This window comes from Neopelma chrysocephalum, unplaced genomic scaffold (assembly GCF_003984885.1).
Source record: "Neopelma chrysocephalum unplaced genomic scaffold, ASM398488v2 Primary Assembly neopelma1_283, whole genome shotgun sequence".
NCBI classification, from domain to species: Eukaryota; Metazoa; Chordata; class Aves; order Passeriformes; family Pipridae; genus Neopelma; species Neopelma chrysocephalum.
In genome coordinates, this window is record NW_020897945.1 from 236,924 (window position 1) to 254,128 (window position 17,205).

At 62.8% G+C, this 17,205-nt stretch overlaps 2 protein-coding genes across 3 annotated transcripts in view; both read right to left on the reverse strand.

The window, feature by feature from the left end:
* Positions 1–6,793: 6,793 nt before the first annotated feature.
* Positions 6,794–10,327, reverse strand: C2CD4C (C2 calcium dependent domain containing 4C). Of its 2 annotated transcripts, none has more exons than XM_027704593.1 (2): positions 10,276–10,327; positions 6,794–9,948 (listed from the first exon to the last, which is right to left on the reverse strand). In XM_027704593.1, the coding sequence occupies exon 2, from the start codon at positions 9,927–9,929 to the stop codon at positions 8,670–8,672; it is 1,260 nt and encodes a 419-aa protein (XP_027560394.1). In that variant the 5' UTR covers positions 9,930–9,948; positions 10,276–10,327; the 3' UTR covers positions 6,794–8,669. The 2 variants fall into 2 exon arrangements, with proteins under 2 accessions (XP_027560394.1, XP_027560393.1); XM_027704592.1 differs by having other exon boundaries at positions 10,272–10,292.
* Positions 10,328–12,179: 1,852 nt separating this feature from the next.
* The window catches only part of SHC2 (SHC adaptor protein 2), a 5,656-nt gene continuing 630 nt past the window's right edge, over positions 12,180–17,205 (reverse strand). The window contains exons 2-13 of the mRNA XM_027704574.1: positions 17,015–17,152; positions 16,496–16,566; positions 16,051–16,111; positions 15,751–15,870; positions 15,594–15,647; positions 15,327–15,378; positions 15,035–15,161; positions 14,710–14,890; positions 14,560–14,626; positions 14,303–14,467; positions 13,785–14,086; positions 12,180–13,599 (exon numbers count right to left, since the gene is read on the reverse strand). Of these exons, the coding sequence (XP_027560375.1) occupies positions 13,471–13,599; positions 13,785–14,086; positions 14,303–14,467; positions 14,560–14,626; positions 14,710–14,890; positions 15,035–15,161; positions 15,327–15,378; positions 15,594–15,647; positions 15,751–15,870; positions 16,051–16,111; positions 16,496–16,566; positions 17,015–17,152 (1,467 nt within the window). The 3' untranslated portion in view covers positions 12,180–13,470. The remainder of the gene's footprint in view (positions 13,600–13,784; positions 14,087–14,302; positions 14,468–14,559; positions 14,627–14,709; positions 14,891–15,034; positions 15,162–15,326; positions 15,379–15,593; positions 15,648–15,750; positions 15,871–16,050; positions 16,112–16,495; positions 16,567–17,014; positions 17,153–17,205) is intronic.

Sequence of the window (17,205 nt, forward strand, 5' to 3'; positions counted from 1 at the left end):
CGTGGGATGCCCCGAGGAAACAGGCAGCCGGCGCCGGGCTCTGCTCATGCGCCCGCACTGCCTTGTCCTCTGCCCCGAAGAGCAGTGACAGTGCGAGGAGACAGGACAGGCACAGGCTGAGCCCGGCTGAGCTCTGCCATAAAGGTCTTCCTGTTGTTCATGGCATCACCAGATCTGGCACCTGCAGGATGGGCTGCATCCACTCTTGAAAGAAGATGAATTTTCCAGGCTGTGAGGATCATTAAACATACAGAGCAGCTCTGAGAGGTGGAAGAGACCAGCTCTGCTCACAGTGCCTCTACACTGAGATTAAATCTCCCTCCTGCCTTGGGAGGGCTGTGCCTGTCCCTGCACAGGACCCTCCAGCCCCCACGGTCAGGGGGACATGCTAACACCTGCTCGCTGCACCCTTTCCCACAGTTTTCCTTTGGGACAGTCCTGAGGACGTGACTCTGACCCCTAGAACCTGGAGCCACCATGCTGGGTCATGTCCCTGTGCCAGAGAAGAACTTGGGGCACAGTTTGGCCATTGGTGTTCTGCTCCCGGCCAGACAAGTGTGGTGCTGGGGGCCACATCCAGCTCTGGTGCAGGCAGACACCAGCCAAGGCCACGGGACACGGGCTCGGGGCACTGCCCAGGCAGGAGCATTGTTGGTGCCCGGTGAGCTGTGACAGCACCGTGCCCAGGCACAGCATGGCAGGGCTGGGCGCTGCCGTGGAAGGATCACACCACCAGTGGGCTGAACACCTTGGCAGACAGGACCTGCCAGCCCCACCAGCACCCAAGCTACTGGCACAGCAGCTGCAGCCAGCCATGCTCCAGACCAGCACTGGAGCTGGGGCCCATGTGGGAAGTAGTGGGGGGCAGGAGTTGCCCACAGAACAGGGCTGTGCCCACCAGAGGACAGGGACCCACTGTGCTCATCTGCCTCAGGGGTGCCAGAAACTGGCACCCCCTCCACAGCCCATCTTCCCACTGCTGGGGCTCGGCCGGACAGCCACCCCACGCAGAGGCAGCCCCAGCTTTGGAAATAGATAGTAACAAGTGAGCGCAGGCAGCAGAAGTAGCAAAGCATATGGTAGGTGTTGGAGTTTATTCCTGTCGGTGAGTGTCAGCAGCGACAGACGGCTGGGGGTGGCAAAGTGAGAGATTTTGGTAGGCACCTGTGCAACACCACCCCACGGATGCTGCAGCTGCAGCGAGAGCGGGGACCCACCGCCCCCGCCGTGTGCCATCAGCAGGGCACCTGCCTGTGCAGGGCCCAGTGCTGCAACGCTCTCTTGGTGCTGGCAAGTGCAGCTCAGGGCTGTATGAGCCACCTGCCTGCGCCCCAGGGACGATTGGCATGAGTGGTGTGACCAAGGCTGAGGCACTCCCAGCCTCCCCACACTGGGCAAAACCACAACGTATTTGGCTACTCGCAGACGAGCAGAGCCCCGTGAGCCCCATCCATCCCAGCTGAAGATCACCAGCCTGATCTGGAGGAGGATCTGGAAGAGTGAACTGCTCCACGGCCACGGCTGGCCCCGGGGTCTGCCTGCACAGGCAGTGACCCCACTGCTACCCAGGAGCAGTGCCCTCGAGTGCTGCCCGCTGAGCCCAGCCTGGCCCTGTGGCACCTGGGGCTTTCACTGAATTGGCCCAGGCACCAGACCTGCTCCCCTCACCTGATGCCTCTGCCAGGAGATGAAGTGGGCAGGCAGCCAGAGGGGTGGGAGGGAACAGATTGTCCGCCAAAAAGTGCGTCAACTCCCAAGCGGCAGCTCAGAGCAGGGTCTCTGGCAGGTTTATACCCCATTTTCCTGAGCCTTCTGGGAGGGTTTGGGGCTGTTTAAGGACTCTTTGCCAGCATCCTCTCCAGGTTCCTTGACTCCTCTGGCAGCACCCTGGTGACTGGGGACCGGGAGAGGTGAGCTTCCCCTCCAGCAGAGGCTGGCAGCAGGGCTGTACTGCCGGTGAAGCTCCCAACAGCTGCTGGTGCTCAGTGGCTTGGGCACCAGCCATGGCCTCAGTCCCTTGAGCATCCCACCCTGCCTGGACTGGGCAAGGGATGGCCCTGGAAAGTGCTGGAGTTCGCATGTGTCCTCCGCAAAACACTCCCCAAGCAGCTCAGCTGCAGCTCCTGCCCCGGCTAACTGCAGTGTTCTCACCTCATATTTGATAAGATTAGCGATTACAGAAACCTCATAGGACAATTGGACTGAGTCGGGAGCTGTGTGAGGGAAATTGGACAGAGCTGCAAATGGGAATTAATTATAGCCTGGCAGTGAGAGCTTGGAGGGTTCGAATCTATATTTTTATGCTTTTCTCACTGCAGCCTCTGGCTCTGTCAAGGGTGTGAAGGGTGTCAAGGGTGTGTGAGGGCTTCACCACAGTGAACATACACTCACTGCTGTCAGGGCCATTACAGGGCTCGGACAGGGGATGTCACAGGATGGGACCCGGACTGGGATCCCGGTGCTGCCCTGGCACAGGTGAGCGTGGGTGCAGCGCTGCCGGAGCTCCCTGCCCTCCCTGATCTCTGCCTGGCAGCTGCTGTTATCTCCATTGCCATGGCAATGCCAGCCCAGCTTCCAAGCCATGTCCGTGTGTGCCTCTGCTGGCAGGCTGGCTGCAGTGGCAGATGTGATCCCACGCTGGGCTGGAGCCCTGCTCACGCCACAGCCCACCAAGTCGAATGGCCCCGATGCAGGCAGGATGTTAAGACAGACCCAAAGGGCTGTGGGGATGGAGATGGAGACATGTCCTCTCACATGGGGCTTTGGAGTCTGGGTGGGAAGCAAGGGGAGAAGAGAAGCTCTGCGCCCAGAGCATCTCCCAGCCCTGCTCCATGCCAGGTCCAGCTGGGTGCCCTCCACTGCAGCAGGACCCCTGTGCAGCACAGCCACCCTGGGCTCAGCCAGAGGCCCCCTGCACTGGTGCCAGTCCATGGCCCCAAATGCTGTATTGATCGGTGCCCGGCTGCACTGACATTAAAGTGTTTGCCAGCAGCTGTCGTGTTTAACAAATCCTCCTGTCTACTTGTTTATGCCATTTTTTTCCCCTCCCACCTGGGCCTACTCGATGCTTTGGGAATTTTGCAAACATTTCAAAGGCAGCATTTCAAACTCCAGCAGGCAGCTAGTGAGGAGCAGGTCACTGTAAAGGGAGAGGAGAGGCAAGGCAGAAGAGATCCTTCACCCTGCAAAGCAGCCTTTGCCCTCGCCCTCATCCATCCTTGCAACCACATGCTCATTGCACTCCCCTGGCACAGTTCCACGTGCTCTGTATGCCCACCCTGGCTGCAGGCCTGAGCCAGGGCTGGCTCCAGGGGCTTGAATTAATGGGGAGGGTGTGTCCGAGGTGACGCTTCCTGTCCGCTTGCTGCTTTTTCCTGGCTATGGAGGCAAGACCTGGGCCCAGGTCCTGGTTGGATTGCTAGCCTCAAAGCAGGAGAGCAAAGTGCAAATGGAAAAGCAGAACAGAGGGAGGGTGTGCCCTGGGGCTGACAGTGCCTGCCCTGGGTGCACCCCTGCGGCTGCTGCCACGGCACAGGCTTTCAGCAAAGCACCGAGTGCATTCGGGCTGACAAGGAGCTGCAGGTCATCTCTGCTCCCCTGGGAACCCAGCCCGGGGGTTTCCATGTCCCCTGGAGGAGCACGGACTGCAGGGTGCCAGGATACAGGGCCCCAGGGAGAGCACAGGGGATTTGCTCTCCATTGATGTGACTCTCTCTCGCCTGATGTGACTGTAAGAGATTGTGGGATTCAATTAAGTTCTGTTTTCCTCCCGGTAACAGTGGGAGTCTCTCCTCTCCGCTTTAAAGCAGACACGCTGCCATGGAAGACAAACGCTTGCAATAAAGCGCTGAAGTGCGGTGCCGGGGGAGGCCGATGCTTCCTGCAGCCGGCACTGCCCGGGGCGCGCCCGCCCCGCGCCTCCGCACAGCCGGTCCCGCACCAGCGCGTCCCGCCGGCCCGCTCCAGGTGCCCAGAACCGGGTGGTGGAGTCGCCGCGGGTTCCAGGCTCGCTCCGGCGCAGGACTCGCATCACCGCCCCCTTCCCCCCGTGAAGGCCCCGCGCCCCGCGTGGGCCCCCTCCCGCCGCCGGCCGAACGTTGCCAGGCAACGGGAAGATGCTTTTCTGACTGAAACAGTAAATCGGCAGCCGGGTCGTGGGTGGGGGGAGGGAAATGGCTCGCCTGGGGCTGCCCGGAGGAGCACACGAGGCTCCCCCCCCACCCCAACACACTCAAAAACCCGGAGAGGAGAAGCAGCTGTTGCAGCCCTGCTCAGCCAAAAGCTGCTCCAGCCACTGCCAAAGACCCCCGAGCATCGGTCAAAGACAGCACTTGGCCCCAGGACTCCCTGCCTGGCTGGCGGACAAAGCAGGGACAAGGTGTCCCCCAGCAGGGTCAGCCTTGCTGGCATCCTTACTGTGGAACCCTCCCGGGGAGCCTCGGCCCTGCCTTACGCCCCAGATGAGATTGAGCCTCTAATTTGCCCTCTCCCTCCCTCGCCAGCCGTCACGCCACGGCTAAATGAGCTCCAGGCAATTTTCTCAGAAGTTGACTCCTCTGCGCTGTGGGAACACAGGACTAAAAATAGCCAAAGCCTGTGTGTGCCTCTCGCCCAGGTGAGCCTCACTCCAGAGATAAAGGCAAAGGGGGCAGCGGCTGCACCGGCTCCTCCACATCCAGCCATCTGCCCCATCTCCCCCATCTCCCCCATCTCCCCTGCTCTGCCTCAATTTCCTGCACGGATTTGGCCACCCAAACTGTGCATTGCAGCTGCAGCAGCCTGGGGACCTCTGGCCAGAGGAATCCCGGGGCTCAGACATCCCTTGGTGTCGGCAGTGACAGACAGAGCTGCTCTTGGGCTCAGGCTCTCACCTGGCAGCCCCCAATGGCTGTGCTTTACCTGGGCATCCCCTGACCCAAGGGGCTCCGTTGTGAATGGGGACATATCCCTGCTTCCCCCCCCCCCCCCAGCTTACAGCTCAGAGGCTCCTCTCAGCATGACCCAACCCTCCCAAGTCCAGTAAAGCAGCCACATTTCCTTCCCACAGTGACTCAATTATAAATTCAGAGTTAAATCTTCCCCCACAAGACACCCCTCTCCACCCCTCTGGCTGCTTCCAGCACTTTGAATGTTGAACATTTTCCAGGGATTTTTGTGTGCTCAGGCTGACCCCATCCACTCTCGTTCAGACTAACTCAATCAGACTCATTTCGTTACTAACTGCTGCAGCTTTGCACCTCTAGAAAAAGCACTACTTAAATTATTGGCACCTGCCAAGCTGCTTTCTCCACCTCTGTGGGGGCCAGAGGAGAGCGAGTAGATCTGTTCCCACCCAGGCTCTATAGCTACCAAAAATGTCAAATTATCAGAATGGTGGAAATTAGAAAAGTGGCATTTAGGTAACAGACAAACATTCCTGTTTTCTTCAGTAGCATCTGGCTAAAAGCAGAATTGGAAGGGGGAGATGGGGAGAAAAGAGAGTAACCTGAATGCTGACAGCAGGGCTGGGGGTACCCTGGGAGTGGCTCATGTGACACCCGTCGCTCACGGCTGACCTGACCTGCAGGTTGTATTTCATGCCCAAATGCTGCCAGGCAAGAGTTGCTGGGTTTGAGGGGAAAAGGGCTGGGAAGCTGAGAGAGCAGCAGGAGCTGCTGCTGCACTGCCACGGATGGGCTCTGAGCTCGGCTGTGTGCCAAAGAGCCCTCTGAGGGTCTCCTGGAGCTCAAAGCACCCACGAGGGCAGAGCTCCAGCCCACACTGCTGACAGGGAGCACAAAACCATCGTCATCTTCTTCATCAGTAGCAGTGCCGAGAAGGGTTGCAGGGACCAGACTGGGAAAGCAGGTGAGGAGGAGTAAGGATACCCACAGAGTGTGGGCTCGTGGGCCCTCCCTCACCAGAGCCCTGAGGGGACTGCCCTGGCTCAGGACAGCCCCGAGTCTGCCCCCCAAGCAGGAACAGCACCTTTCTCCATGTGCCTACTTCTCCCCAGGAGATTCACTCACACCTCACTCCATGGCTGGTCAGCAGCACCAGAGAAGAGCTTCAAAAGCACCTTGTGCCCCTGCAAAGCTGTTTGGAAAGGGGAGCAGCACCCAGAAGAGCAGTGCTGCCCTGTGTCTGGACATTGCTGAGGTCCCAGGTCTACTCCCCTCCTCCACCGCACAGGGAGCCAGCAGGGGTGACAATGGGGAATACCTTGGGAAAAGCAGAAGCCAGGGCCACACCTTTATCTGTTTTAGAAATTACTTTATTGCACTAAAAAGAGGAAATCATCTGTAAAGAAACATTCCATTCAGGTATTAATATATTTTTCACTCCAAAAATGCATCATTAAATCCAGACACAAAAATATCAAAGCAGGAACAATAGAAAATAGCTCCAGCGGAGGAGAGACCCATCCAGGCAACAGCCCTGGCTCCCACACTGCCAGCCTAGCACAGAGCAGGGCTCACAGCACCACATCCCAGGGCTCATTGCATGGCCACACACCTGACTGCGGAGAGACAGCCTTGGGATAAGATGGGTGGGGCAGGACAACAGCCCCCAGGTCCTTGAGTGTCCCTCCAGGGCCAGCCCCAACCCAAGGAGCATCCCAGGGCTCTGCTCTCAGCATCCCCCTTTCCCAAACCCAAAGGCACACAACTCTTCTGTGGGGGATGTGTCACCCCTCAAACCTCTCAGAGCACCAAAATTTTTGCCCAGCTCTTGTTCCCCCTCCCCTCGCAGCCTGCTGGGTCCACTCACCCCCCCCCAGCAGCATCCAGGTCCCCCAACCCCTCACAGGCACAAGCCACTGGTGGGGCATGCAGGGGTCTGTCAGGCAGCAGCCAGCTGGGCAGGGTCCCCTTCCTGCCCCAGATCTGCTCAGGGGCAGGATGTTCACCCTGCACCCAGGGTTGTGGCCTGTCTCCCTGTCCCACCTTCCGCAGAGTCCCCATCTGCCCCCAGGATGAGCCTGGGTACCTGGGGGCCAAGGATCATCTTGGGGAGTGTTGGGAAGGCTCAGGTGGGAAACTCCCTGTGAAGGAGGGACACGTCTGCTCCTTATGTCCTGCATGGTTTGTTTTCAGCCACAAGCTCAACAAACAGCCACGATCACCCGAAATCCCAAATTCCCCCGACATGCAAACACGGCGCGATCAGAACCATGCCTCGCATACCTGAAACGTATTTACAGACAAAAGTAAAACACTGCAAAAGATCAGCCTCGGATATAAATAGCCAACACTGAGATCTGCCATCTGCTGCAAAGGACAAGGAAGGAACATCGACTGCCAACACAGAGGTTAACACAGAGGGACACGTGTGTGCACGTGTGTCCACGCATGTTGCAACAGGTGGGGATGGGAGCGCTGCGAATCCTGCTCCCTGCACAGAAACATGCAGAGCCCGACACGAAGGGTGACACCACACCACACCAAACAACAACGCGGCGGATTTTATCTACCCACGAAAATGCCCCAGCTGGCATCTTCCCCCCTCCCACTGTCTCAGGCCAGTTAGCCAGGATGGCAGGGTAGGATGGGAAGGGTTGGGAGTACCTCGTTCCCTCCCAAAGAGAAACTGAGAGCCAGATCAGTCCCTCTGGGGAGCCAGATCACTCTGGGCACAGGAGCCTGGTGGCCTCACAGGGCACATCCCTCCTGCCCAGTGGGTGCAGCCACTCGCAAAACTCTAAGCCCACAGGGCAAGGGAGGGCAGAGGGTTGTGGAGCCTCAGCCTGCCCCCCTGCCCAGCCTCATCTGGGGTGGTCCCAGCACTCAGGGAGGGCTACTCCTGTCACCTCGGCCTTTGTCAGCAAGCACATCTTCTGGGACACTGACTGGAACCACCTGTGTGCCCAGGGAGAGGGATGCCAGCCCCTGGCATCTCCCTCCTGCGGGCACAGGACAGGTATAGGCAGCCTCCTGGATTTGTGCAAACCCAAAGCCCCCGAAGCTCCATGAGCAGTTTTCCACAGGGGTCAGCAGTGGTGGACAGTGCTGGGGTGGACACGGAGGGTGGCCCAGGAGGCTGCAGGTGTCAGACCAAGCTGACTTGTGCATCTCTGCAGCCCTGCAGGGCTGGGAGGAGTCCAGGAAAGGCTCAAAAGCCACAAACCTGACTCCTCCCCCAGGGTGACTGCCCTTGGCCCACTCTCAGGTCACCTCTGCAGTATTTTCTTCGCAGATTCCAAGACTAGAAACTTGTCTTTTAAATTAAAGCTGAGATCAATGCTGTCACCTGACTCCAGGAGCTGGGGCTTTGGGAGGTGGCAATAAGTGTGCTACAGAGATCTACCCACCTCCAACTTACGTGGCAGCCACAGGCACAGGGAGAGAAGAGGCCACCAGGTGTTTCCATCATTCCTGGTGGGGACTGGACTGGAGGCTCCCCACTTCCTGCTGGGCTCCAGGAGATGCAGCCCCAGGCAGGAGCTGGGGGGGAGCTGGGGCAGAGGCTGTGGCTGCCAGCCCTTCCTGCCCTGTCACAGGAGGGCTGGCGCTGGCAGAGCCCCACAGCAGCGTTGTTTCTGGGGATCCCCATGCTCTGCCACAGCCCTGTCCCTCCTCAGGGGGCCCTTCCAAACCCTCCTCCAGCGGGGCTGGGGGACAGAGCCAGCCTACCCCCCTCACCCCAGCCCCACAGGTGGGTGGGCTCCCTCCAGGGCTGCCAGCAGGCACCTACAAGCAGGACAGGAGGGCGGTGAGAGGCAGCTCCTTCTCCCCCAGCAGCGTGTCCCGCTTAAGGCTGCTGCCCTTGTTGACCACCTTGAGCTTCAGGGACATCTTCCTGGCATGGCCGGGGCCCAGCCCATCGAAGAAGAAGTCCTCGTTGAAGATGGGGTTGCGGCTGTTCTTGACGATGGTGCTGCGCTGCTTCTGCAGCTTCCCGGGGTTGAGGCACAGCGAGACGCAGCAGTTGATGCTGCGCAGGTCGACGAGGGCATCATAGAGGTCCTCGGCAGAGACGAGGCGCACGCGCAGCCGGGCATTGGAGGGGTCGTACTCGGCAGCCAGGCGAAGGCTCCCGCCCCGGCTCAGCCGCAGGCTGTGCTCCCGGTCCCGGCCCGGCGGCAGGTCCAGGGGCAGCAGAGCTGTGGGCGGCTGTGCCCCGGCCGGGGCGCTCCTGGCACGGCGCTGAGCGCTGGGGCTGGTGTCGGCTGAGCTGTCGTCGGTAGACAGTGAGCTGTTGCGGGCCACCGAGTGCTTCAGCTTGATGACCTTGGACTGGCTCTCCTGGCTGAAAAGCTTCAGCAGGGAGACGGAGCGGGAGAGCAGTGGGGAGCCAAAGGGCGAGGATTCGGCTGAGGAGCACGTGTCGCTCTCGCCGCCGCTGAAGTAGCGGCCGGGGTGCATGAGGGCTGCGCCCAGGTCAGCGGGTCCCCGGGGGCTGCTCTCGCCGTTGAGTTTGGCTCTGCGCTGGGCGCTGGGAGAGGTGACGGGCGAGGGGCAGAGGCTGCTGTGCTCGCTGTGGAAGAGCGACTCTTTGCGCCGCGTGTGGGGGCTCTCCATCAGCGTGGCAAAGCCATAGGAGGTCTGTGCCTTGGGCACATAGGGCAGCGACATGGCCGTCTGTGCCTGCGGGTCTACGTTGGTGCCACAGCTCCCCTCGGCCGTCCAGTCCTCGGCGGTCTCGATCTGGATGATGTGCCGGCCGGCGGCCCGGGACCGGGACCGGCTGGACGGGCGGGGACTGCGCGGGGGCTTCCGCCCGGCCAGGTCCTGCTCTGAGACTGAGGGGCCCAGGGCAGCCGCCGCGGGGACCTCGGAACCCTCGGCCTCCGCGGGCGCCGCGCTCAGCTTGGGCGGGATGAAGAAGTCGGGGATCTTGTCGGGGGTGAGGACGTTGCTGTAGCGGGACCCCCGCGGGGATTCCTCCGGCCCCGCTCCCCGAGATCCACCGTTCTCCGCCACCCCCCGCAGCCGCTCCAGGAGCCACATCTTGCTGCCGGGTGTGGGGCTGCAAGAGACCCGAGGGGCAACGCTGTCACCGGGGGCCGGGCACCGGCAGGGGCAGGATGGAGCCGGCAGCCCCGGCAGCGAGCAGCGGCAGCGAGAGAACCGGACCCGGCAGCCCGGGGGGACGGGACAAGGACGGGAAGTAACTGGCCGCGTCGAGGAACACGGAAACCCGCCAACCCGGGAAGGAGTGGGAAGAAACCAGCCGCGCAGAGCGGGGGTCGGAGACCCGGGGAACGGGGATCCGGCGGAGCCGAGCGATGCGATGGGACGGGGCAGACGCGAAGCGACCCGACGCCTGGACCGACCGACCGACGGACCGACCGACCGACCGGCGCCGTCGCGAGCGGGACGTTGCCGGGAACCGCCGCACCTGGAGCGGAGCCGCCGCCGCCACCGCAGCCCGGGCGGGGCGGGCGCGGACGCGCTTTTATACGGAGGCAGCGGCGGCGGCTCCGCTCCCGTCCGCGCCGCCGCCGTAATCCTCCGAGTGCGGCGCCCCCACATTTTCGCGCGCCGCTCCTGGCTGGACCGAGACCAGGATCGGGACCGAGCCCCGGGATGCTGATGTCCCCCGACCCCGAGACACGTGGCCGTCCGCCCACGGGAGTGTCGGGGTTGGGATGGGACCGGGAGCGGAATCCGGACGGCGGCAGCTTCGTGCTCCCCCACGGCGCCCCCGGTCCGGAGCGCGCCCGGGACCGGGGCCGAGGCCGTCGTTCTCCTCTGGGAGCGGTCGTTTCCCGCTCCCAGCTCTCGGGCTCAAAGCACTGAACGAAACCAGCAGCGGCTCGGGGCTGAGGGGTTGCCGAGAGCATTGAGTGGCTTAATATCGCGCTGGAGGAGCGGGGGGGGGCAGCGCCACATGTCACAGGTCCCTGTGTCACACAGCCCACCGGCCCCTGGCGGAATGCGGCTGTAGCTGGGGACGCTGGGGCAAGACGTCAGGAGGATCCACGGAGCATCACCGCGAGCCCCGGTGCTGAAGCGGGGATGGGAGACTCAACCAGGTGATCAGCCCCAGCCCCAATCCCGCGGGGATTTACAGCCTTGGGGACAGGGATGCACCGAGCAGGACAGTGGCACGGAAGGGGCCAGCAGCTCTTCCTTCCTGGCTGCTTCCCTGTGGACGCCGTCAGGCCGCCGGGAAGCACCATCGTTCCACAGCGGTGCGGGGCTGGCAGTGATGGCCAGGAAGGAGAGCCTGGAGCGGTGAGCGCCTTCCGCAGGAGGTGCTGAGGGCTGGGATGTTTCAGGGACAGCAGCGGGAAAGGGGGACCGAGGTATCCTGGCCGGACCCTGGGCTCTGCACTGCAGGGTGCTGAGCCGGGTCCTGTTGTGGGGGGGGAGGGCAGATGGAGTCCGCAGGAGGAGGATGAGGCTCACGGAAGGGGCGGCTGGTGAACAAAAGGCCGATGTTTGTTTTTCCTCCACTCTGCAAACCGGTGGGTAAACAAGGTGCAGAAACGGTTGAGTTCCCTTGAGATAACAAAGAGCGCTGGAGCTGGGCGGGCTCTGCCCGCGCGACTCGAGGCCAGTGCCTGTGGGGCACGGAGGGGAGCAGGGTGCTGGGAGCTGCCTGACTGCGGACTGGCAGGGCTGGGGACGGTGGAGCCGGCAATGTGCTACCACCTGCTGGAAGCCGGGAAGGAGAGAGTCCTTCTTTGGGAAGGGGCTTGTGCCAGGACGCTCCGGAAAACCAAACTGAAGAGTGTCTGTTGCTGGCACATTTGAGACAGGTGGAAAGACCGTTGGTCGTCGAGATCCCCAAGGTCCTGGGAGAGCAAGGAGGCCACATCCCTCTGCAGCCGCTTTCTGTGGCTTCCAAACCTTCCCAAAATAGCTCAGCCTCCCCATCATCACACAGGCTGAAGAAGCAGCAGCCCTACAACCCAGCTGTGAGGGTCACAGAGCCACCTGCGCCCATGAGCACCACACACCACCCTCAACCAAAGTGGTTAAACCCCTAAAACAAACCCCCTCCTAGCCCTTCATTCCTTCAGGGCAGCATCCCCGGGTCTGCTGGGCCAGGCAGTGCCAGCAGCAGCCAGTGAACCACATGGGCTTGTTCTCCAGCAGCAAAAGAAGAGAGTTGGGACCCTCACTGCCTTTTCCTGCCCTTCTATTGAGGGAACAGTGCAATTATCTTTGCAGATGCATCACTGTATGACAAAAAATAGTAGCTGAGATGGAAGCGCCGCGTCCCCGCAGAATCCAACTATCAATGGAAAATTACGCATTCATTACTGGGCTTTATTTAGGGGCTTATTTTATTCATTGGCTCAGCCAAAACTGGCCAGCATGGCTGCCTTGTCTGGTGAGGGCTGTTCCCTCAGCAAGGGGCCGAGGGTGCTGGGGTGACCCTGCTCCCCGAGGTGGGTGCCCGTGGCAGCACCAGGCACACAGGGCAGAGCCAGGACAGGCCACCAGCTGCTGGGAGTGGTGCTGGACCCCTCAGGTGGCTGCTGCCCACCCAGAGCACAGGAACTGCAGTGAGGCCCACCCAGGGCTCTTGCTCCACTGGTTGCCACATTAACTAGTGGGTGACAGCTTGGCTCTGTGCCGCTTGGAGACGGCCTGGCCGTGGCAGGAGGCCCAGAGGTGGGCAGCCATGTGCTGCCCCAGGTGGAGGCAGGAGGGGAGCCAGCAGGGCAGGGAGCCGCCAGCTGCAAGGAGGAGAATGCAGTGCAGGACCAGCCCGGGGTGCCAAAGCCCACTCCAAAGCCAGGGGGACAGTGGGTGATCCACGGGGTAGAGGGTGATCCAGGGGGGCAGAGAGAGATGTGACTGGACAGGACAGGTCAGCCAAGGTAGGACCAGGCAGGCACTGGTGGTGATGGAGACCTGTCCCAGCACCATGCCTGGGAGTGGCACGAAGCTCCTGGGTGCCTTGCTCATTTCCAGGTTTAGTTACAAACGCATTCCAAACCACAAACTCGCACCGAACACCAGGTACAGGGGGAAGGGGCTGTGTGTGACATAAAAACCTGCCAAAGCCCCAAGTGGCCAGGGGGTCTCCATGGACCGTGGGATGTCTCTGCCCCCCACCAGCCCCAGCCCTCCAAGGCAGTGCCAGCAGCTCAGCCCTGCTTCCAGGGGATGTTTGTGCCTGGCCCCACAGGTAGAGCCAAGCCGGAGGCTACAGTGATTCCCACCAGCCCTCGTCCCAGTGCTGGGACAAGCAGGGGCAGCCCTGCCAAAGATGGGTTCAGGCTCTGTTCCTCCTGCTGAGGCTGCCCACCAGTTCCCACCCTGACAGTGTTTCACCTGCACACGTGGAATTAAACGTCTTTTTGTCTGGCTGGGCAAGGGGCTCCGTGTGGCTGATGGAAGTAGGCAGCAGCCAGGGGGACTTACAGGGCCAGGGACTGCAAGACCCCTCTGGGGAGGAGGATGGGGAGCCTGACCCCAGACTGCAGAGGCCAGGCACAACCGGAGGGCAGCACAGAGGGACTGCAGCTTTGCCCCAGGGCTTGGGCGAGTCCAGTGCCGGGGGAGCAGATCAGGGACGTATCCCCCGGCGTCACTGCTTCCTCTGTACAACCTGGCGGAGGTGCAGCTCGCTCTCCGCTGCCACAATGGGCTGCTCGTTCTGCCGGTGGTGGCTGATGAGGTGGCTGATGCTCTCAAACAGCACATCCTTGGTCCTTACCTGAGGTCGGGGCACAGCGGTCCTGAACTCAGGAGACCTGCCTTGCACTCGGCATCCCCTTGCAACCCCTGTGCCTGACCACACCTGCAGCCCGTGTTCCACACCACCCACCCCATGCCCTGCCCCTACCCCGGTCCCAATCACCCACCCTGGGCCCTGCCCTCACCCCCGTGCCCTGCCCTCACCACTCCCTCAGGGTCCACCAGCAGAAGATGCTTGGGCTGCCCGCTGTGCATGCCGGTCAGGACGTACTGCCCCGGGTTGGTGAGACTGTCCCGCACCAGGAAGTCCCCGTCCATCTGCAGGAGCCTCTCAGCATCCCGCCGGCTCATCTTCCCGTGGTACCAGGGCTCCCGCCGAAGCTGCTCCTCCGTGGGGGCAATGGGGGCCTTCCGTGTGGGGGGGCTCGGCCACTGGTCCTCGATGGGGGGGCTGGTGCCACCCCCTGCAAGGCACTCATGGAGCTTCAGGGCATCCTCGAAAGGCCCTGCAGGAGCCAGGGGGTGCAGGGTATCACCCCTGGGGCACAAGGCAGGGCTAGGGTGTGGTGAGGACAGGCCCTGGCTCACAGCCCCCCAGTGCTCTGCAGGGCACTGCTCTGGACTCGGCTGGTGCCGGCACCTCTGGGGCTGTGGCGGGTGGGCTGGGCAGCTGACAGTACAGCTCAGCCTCCAGCACCAGCCTCCCCGGTGCAGTGGCTTACTCATGTCAAAGAGGTCCTTTCTGGGGCTCTCCTCTGTCACTCCGTGAGCCACTGCTTCCGGCTCCCAGGCGTCCAGGCTCTGCGTGTTCACGTACATGTGCTCCTCGTAGTCCCGTGGCCCCAGGGAATGGCCATCCGCCTGCAGGTACCCGTCGCAGGGCTGGCCTGGGAGGATGGGCATCACTGCTGGCCAGGACTGGGCAGAGCCGTGGGGACCCCCCCCCCACTTATGGCTTGCCCCCCCCAGCAGTACCCACCCTGGTTCTCCAGGTCCCAGGGTGGCCCCGGCTGGCTGTCAGGGTCTCGCCTGGCTGCAAACCCGCCCTGGGAAAGGAGACAGTGAGGGTGTTGGGGAGACCCTGCCTGGGACCCCCACGGCGGGGCCAGCAGTGGCCCTGCGGGCTCACCTCGTTGGAAGGGACAGAGCTGGAGGGCTGAGTGTGGACGTGACCCAGGACTGTGCCGTGACGGAGCCGGGAGTCAATCAGCCCCCCCAGTGGGGGCTCCTTCCCTGGGATGCTGTTGTAGTAGTCGTGCTCGGCCACCTCCTCGTCCTCCCCCCAGGCCGACTCCTCTGCACCCAGTGCCCTGCAGCAGGGACGGTGAGCTGGGGACACTCTGCCTGGTTCAGACCCTCCCCACACCCAGCAGCGACAGGGGCTCCCAGAGCCACCTCCAGCCAGGGGATGTACCCAGGACAGGGGCTGCAGCAGGGCCCCTCATCCCCCATACCTGTCTGGGGGTACCACCACCTTGGGGGGGCTGTGCAGGTACTGCTTGAAGCGCAGCTCAAAGGCCTGTCCCACCGTGCTGATGACGCTCTGTGCCAGCCCCTCACAGCACTCCAGGATGTGGCAGGCTGCAGACAGACAGGCTTGAGTGTTTCCCCCACACTCCTATTGCCCCTCTGGGCCTCCCTGAGCCCCTCTTCATGCTCCCCACAAGGGATCTCCTTCTCCAGCCTTCACCCCCCAATGCATCCCTCCTCCTCCACAAAGCTCCCAGGTGTGGGGGCCAGAGTCACCTCTCTGGTTGATGGGGTCCTTGGCAACGTAGGCGACATAGTCCGTGGTGTCCTGGGGGCACAGAGGGAGCTCAGGGCCCATGTCCTGCTGCTGCATGGGGAGTGGGGCTGGGGGCGCTGGGGAGAGGGGACATTTCGGCCCCAGCCCCACATCCTGACCCAGGGCCAGGCCGCCCTGCGCTTGGCTCAGCCATAGGACAGGCAGCCCCTGTCCCCAGCGCCCTGGGGGACCACAGCCAGGGGAGTGCTGAGGTCCGGGTGCCTCACCATGTCCCCACCGGAGGCGAAGGAGATGGACTGCATGTGGTGGTTAGCGATGATCTGTGTGGGCGACATGGCCCGGGGGGGCATTAGCACAGGGGCCACCAGCCCCCAGCTCACAGGCTGGGAGGCAGCAGGCCCACGTGCCCAGGAACACTGTCACCTGGCGCGTGGTGGGGATCATGAGGTTCAGCCCATCAACGGAGATGTTGACAGCGATGCTCATGCCAGCAAAGCGCAGGTTGCTCTTGCCCAGGATGGAGAACAGGGCTTTGTTAGGAGCCTGTTAGGGGAGAAGATGGTGGGGGTGATGCAGCCCATCAGGACCAGGCTTCCTGGGGTGAATGAGAAAAAGAGGGGTGCCCCAAGAGACCCCAGACCCACGCACTGGGCAGGCACCCTCAGTGCCCTGTCCCACAGCCTCAGCTTGCCCCAGGGAGGGACAAGCCGAGTGGAAACTTACCTTCTTCTTCCAGATGCCCTTCACACCCGGCACCGCCTCATACAGTCTGTTGATGGCTTCCCTGCAATGGCAGCCCCCGGTCTGGTCACTGCTCCAGACCCCTGGCTCTTCTCAGCTGCCTCCCCCCACACGCACGGCTCTGTGGGGTCGGGAGGCTTGAGCCCCCCCAGCCTCAGGTGCCGCAGCCTCCTCGCAGTGCTGCCCCACGTCACGGCCTGCAGTACGTAATCCCAGCAGGGGCCACCTCCCTTCTCCTCTTTCCACCCATTGATCTATGGCAGTGCCCTTCGTCTGTGTCCCCGCGTGCAGGGTGGCTCCTGTGGGGCAGGGCTCCCCCAGACCCACAGCTGTCTCTCCACAGGGCCCTGGAGAGGGGGAGCACTCAGGGCCACCGGGGGCTTTGGGTGGCACTGGGGGATGGGAGAGTGGGACTGTGGGGCCGTACCTGGTGACCTGTGTCCGAGTGTTGAAGTCGAGCGACCTCATGGAGCGCAGCACTTCGATGCACCCCATGTACTGCGGGGGGGACATGGCCAGAGCAGCCCAGGGCAGGCAGTGGAGAGGAGAGAGACTGGGTGTCGGTGAGAACGGCTCCTTCCACACCAGCTCCAGGGCTCACAGAGAGGCCTTTCGCCCCCCGCCCCAAAATGCCCCATCACATGCCCAGACCCCACGCTGAGACCCCACAAACTCATCTGTGTGCCACAGCTTGTGATGCCTCGTAGGGGTTCACTGTGGCAGGGTCCCGAGGCAGGTTGCCCGGCCCAGGAAGCCCCCGGCCCCCAGCCCCATCCCGGGACCTGCGTGTGTCAGGGGCGGCTGCCTCGGGCAGCCACGGGTAGGACTCGATCGGGGGCTCTGCCCGCAGCCGTCAGGAGGAGCGGCCGGACCCGCCGAGCCCCGCACACGCGCGGGGCCGGGGTCTCCGCGCCTTCCCGCGCCGCCGGGCTCCGGCGGGACTTACCCGGACGATGTAGGAGACGCCGGGCCCCAGCACCCGCTCGTCGGGGTGCAGCCAGCCCTGCGCCGGTTTGCGGATGAAGCTGCCCTTGCGGCTCCATTCGTCCCCGTCGGGCCGGGCCCCCGCCGCCGCCGCCACCGCCCCCCGCGCCCTCCCCGCCGCCCCCCGGGCCCGCCCGCCGGCCGGCAGCGCGC

Bases quoted from the DNA above. Each gene is read 5' to 3' on its own strand.
- C2CD4C (XM_027704593.1), bottom strand. From the start codon at position 9,929: ATGTGGCTCCTGGAGCGGCTGCGGGGGGTGGCGGAGAACGGTGGATCT.